Source organism: Cryptomeria japonica, chromosome 3 (genome assembly GCF_030272615.1).
Source record: "Cryptomeria japonica chromosome 3, Sugi_1.0, whole genome shotgun sequence".
In the NCBI taxonomy this organism is placed as follows: Eukaryota; Viridiplantae; Streptophyta; class Pinopsida; order Cupressales; family Cupressaceae; genus Cryptomeria; species Cryptomeria japonica.
This window is the reverse complement of record NC_081407.1, coordinates 365,757,524-365,762,250: the sequence shown is the minus strand read 5'-3', so window position 1 is coordinate 365,762,250 and position 4,727 is coordinate 365,757,524. Positions and strand designations below refer to the sequence as shown.

At 34.5% G+C, this 4,727-nt stretch overlaps 1 protein-coding gene across 1 annotated transcript; it reads right to left on the bottom strand.

The window, feature by feature from the left end:
• Nucleotides 1-2,864: 2,864 nt before the first annotated feature.
• LOC131874171 (uncharacterized mitochondrial protein AtMg00810-like) lies at nucleotides 2,865-3,827 on the bottom strand. Its single transcript, XM_059217421.1, has one exon. It carries the CDS (start codon nucleotides 3,825-3,827, stop codon nucleotides 2,865-2,867), a length of 963 nt encoding a protein of 320 aa, XP_059073404.1.
• Between the last annotated feature and the right edge of the window lie 900 nt (nucleotides 3,828-4,727).

The following is a 4,727-nucleotide window of genomic DNA, read 5'->3' as shown; positions in this document are numbered from 1 at the left end:
CTTTTTTAATGCTGATGTTACACAACCGTTGTCAAGAATAAGCTGCCCCACTCACAGTCAAACAAAAAATTTGCTGTTGATCAAGAAGGATAAATTAATTAATGTGTTGCCAAGTATCAAATTTTGAAACTGTCAGAGTATATAGAGTCATAGACACCTGCAGCCATCATACACTAAGAATAATACCATATCACCTCAATAAATTACCATGTCCAGCAAATTATATTTATTTCACCAAACAATAGCATGGATAAAATATAATTGCCACTAATTTAGAAAATCGTTGACTAGCTTTGACATCAATGACAAAATATTTAACAATCTCCCCCTTTGTCATTGATGGCAACTCCATTTGAAACCAAAATTGCTCTGAAAAAAATGCCGCTCCCCCTGACTCACTACTCCCTCGTTGACATCAATGACTGAAACCATCTTGCATAACTGAAATGGGGCTGAAAGAATATGACAATGAAAACTCCCCTTGAGTCAAAACAACAATTCAAAGACAGAGTGGAATCACTCCCAACTTCTCACTTCTGATATCATCAAGAATGTATAGATTGTTAGCATCCCTACTTGCATTAGCAATATGTTTACCGTCTGTACTAATTTCACAACAATCTGAATTGAAAACTAATGTGTGTCCTGATCACATAATTGACTTGTTTGCTGGTGTTTTGTGACCACACCAACACAAAATAAAGTTTCCAACGGTCACCTTATCCTCTCTTGATCAAAATCAGATTTATGTTAAGATTGCAGGAAGATCATACATTGACTCCAAGGTTCCAACTGCGTACTAGCAACCTTGTTGTGGATATAGAGTCATTTGGTTGATGTTGCTGGTAATCCAAGGGGACTTACGCACACTTGAAGAAGGCTTAGACCAATTTATAACTTTTAAGGAGATTCTTGCAAATGATTTGACAATAAAATAACTTTTATTTTAGTCTTTTCGATTGGATAATGTAGAAAGTAAAATGGGAAAGGGTTTAGGAAAGCTACTCTAAATCTAAGAACTCAATAGACAATGATGATTCAAATGAGATCAACCACATTTTACTTCACCACTATCAGACAACTACATAAAGAAGGTGCAATCTTCAGAGGTTTTGTTTGAAAGATTAAACTATTGATGAACATCATCAGAGAACAATGTTCATCCAACAATTTAGATTAAGCATACACATATAATAGCTCAGTCCAACCTTGCATTTTGGATAGAAATCATCTATCAACAAAAGTTATGAGCAAGCGATCTCACCATAAAACACTGCAATCAACTTCGTTCATCTAAATGTTTGAAACAAATCTAAACGAAGTGAGAGAGGTGAAACCATGCAAGTTTTGAAAATAACTTAATTGAACACCAAAAGCCAATGTTTCACTATTATAACTTTAAAAACTTATCACAACAATTTCATACAATCTCCCTCTCTTTATAAATGAAGGGGTGACCCCCTTTTATAGGTCTCCAAGAGGAAAATCAACGGCCAAGATCAACATGCAAAATCCTAATTAGGGTTTGACTAATAAATTTTCAAATACATGATGCCAAGTAGTGGGGAGAGTCATAAATGAGGAATCTTGCCCACTTTACATTAATTATCCCTTGCTCAAAATGGCGCCCATAATGCATTAATTACCCATTACATCCAAAATCGCCCACTATGCAATAAATGCATCACTATCTCCTCAAATATGATGACTGCCATGCATTGAATCAGTTGTCGCTTGGTCAAATATTCCCTAGCAATAAATGTGCCACCATGCCATCATGTAGTCAAAAGATTCTCATCTAAAAATGGATTACCATTATCCCGTTCATTTATGGTGAATGCAATGAATTTGGCTATGATGACGTCCAGCTCTCCTACGGAGACACTTGTCATCGTTTCCATTTTGAATTCTAGCAACGAAATATCTTCTTCATGTTAAGGAAATTGGATTAGAAGATACTAATATATAAATATATTATGTATAGTTGATATTCGCTGATCAATGCAATTGCCGTTGTTATTGATTGATTGACCAACGAAGATCAACTATATATAAGTTGAATCGATGTAAATGTCAACAGTCACGTCTTTTGAATACCGACTATTTCCTAACAAACGACATAATAATAATATAGTCGCTGTTTTATAACCTGTCGGCATTAACCTGTCGGCATTAACTAATTGTAATAGGACTGTCACGATAGTTATCGTGACTGTTATACATGAACAGTCACGATAATACCGTGACTGTTTATGTATAACAATCACGATAGTATCGTGATACATAGTTAACTTATGAATTGTAGATTATACCATTCGATTAATATTTAGTGTTTTATATATATATATATATATATATATATATATAACATAATTAATGATTGATATATTATATTAGTATATATATACTATAACTCATTATATATATATATATATATATATATATAGTTTTACGTCATTTTCGTAAACACGAACGAACATATTTTAACACTCCCTCTTGAGAGAGAGTTTACCAAGTTTGTAGAATTTTCACATCAAAATATATGACTCAATTCAAAATGTCATATCATGATAATTTATCACTTATAACAATATACATATTTGAGATGTCCGGACCAATCCGGCTCAACCCCTTTCGGGAGTCTATCTTAAATAATTGTTAAACAAGTGATGATTTTGGTAACAAGATGTCCGGACCAATCCGGCTCAACCCCTTTCGGGAGTCTATCTTGAGACCTGGTTTCTATTGTCAGGATCGTCACCCTGAAATAGAAACGATAAACAGAAGATCGTCATCTTCGCACAAGTTTGAAATATTTCAAAAATTATATATATATATTTATGAATGAAATGTACATTAATAGTTCATATTTTGATCAAACCAATTTTGTTCCTGAAGAATTCTATCTTCACCCTTGCAAGGGATTTAGTGAAGATATCAGCATTTTGTTCCTCAGTGCTGATGTAGACTAGTTTAATAATTTTTCTGTCTACCATATCTCTCACATAGTGATATGGAATCTCTATGTGCTTTGACCGATTGTGAAAAACAGGATTTACAGAGAGCTTGATGCAACTCTGATTATCACAATGAATAATGGTAGGTAATAGAGGTTTACCAAATAAGTCAAAAAGTAATTTTCTTAACCATACTGCTTCTCTAGCTCCCATAGATGCAGCCATGTATTCTGCCTTTGTCGAACTCTGAGCTACAGCTGATTGCTTCCGACTAAACCAAGATATTACTGCGGAACCCAAACTGAAACAAACTCCTGTGGTACTCTTCCGATCAGTGGTACTTCCTGCCCAATCTGAGTCTGAATAACCTTGAAGTTGAATTTCAGTCTTGTCATATTTTAGTCCAAGATCACTTGTTCCTTTTAAATATCTCAAGATGTGTTTAGCTGCCACTAGATGAATCTGTTTTGGTTCACACATGAAGTGACTTAGTACATTTGTGGCATAGCAAATGTCAGGACGTGTATTCACCAGATACATGAGGGATCCAATTATCTGTCTGAAGAGTGTCACATCTGCAGGTTCTGAGTTTTCTGCTTCATCCTTTAATTTATGAAGATTTGTCTCCATAGGAGTAGCAAGAGGTTTACAATCTACCATACCAAATCTGTTCAGAATATCAGAAATATATTTCTTTTGACTGAGGAAAATATGATCTTTGTTTTGAATAATTTCAAGACCTAGAAAGTAGTGTAGTAGGCCCATATCCTTCATATCAAATTCAGCTACTAGGTCCTTTTTACATTTATCTATTAGATTGTCTTCTCCTGTAATGAGTAAGTCATCAACATAGAGAACAAGGATTATCATGTCTCCTTTTTCAATTTTGAAGTATATATTAGAATCTGCAATATTTTTAGAGTACCCCAATTTGCTCAAATATTGATCTATTCTTTCATACCATGCTCTGGGAGCTTGTTTGAGTCCATAGAGTACTTTCTTTAACTTGCATACGAATTTATTTTTGTCACGAGTGAGAAATCCTTCTGGTTGTTCAATGTAGACTTCTTCCTCAATCTTACCATTTAGGAATGCAGTTTTGACATCCATTTGATGTACTTTCCATCCTTTAGAGGCTGCAATTGCAAGTATGGTTCTGACAGATGTGTAACGAGCTACTGGAGCGAATGTTTCCTCATAGTCAATGCCTTCTTTCTATGAAAATCCTCTAGCAACAAATCGGGCTTTATGTTTATCAATACTGCCATCTGGAGCATACTTGATTTTGAATAGCCATTTTGATGATACAACTGACTTATGTTTAGGTCTAGGGACAATATCCCATACATCATTTTTCATGATGGACTGATATTCTTCAACCATTGCTTCTCTCCAGGCTTGTTTTGATAATGCTTTCTCAACACTGACCGGTTCTGATTCTGATAGTTCAGTTAGAAGTGCAGTGTAACATTTTTGCGTTCTAGTTCTTTTGTTTTCTCTGGAGATTTGTGCTGGTTCCATATTGTTTTCTTCAAGCATTTTCCTAGCCCATAATGGTCTCTTTTTGTTGTTTACATTTTCTACACAAGAAGGTTCAGGATCAAGGATTGCGTTTTCGTTATTTGATAGTGTTGAATTCATATTTGAATTGTTATTCTCGCTTTCTTCCTCAAGTGATAAATCTTTCTCAAGATCAAACAAACTGTTGTCTTCATTATTAGTGGATGAGAAGTTTTCTTCAAATTTGACATCTCTGCTTATTTCTACTGA

Excerpts from the sequence above, each read along its gene's own strand:
- LOC131874171 (XM_059217421.1), bottom strand. The coding sequence starts at position 3,827 with ATGATAATCCTTGTTCTCTATGTTGATGACTTACTCATTACAGGAGAA.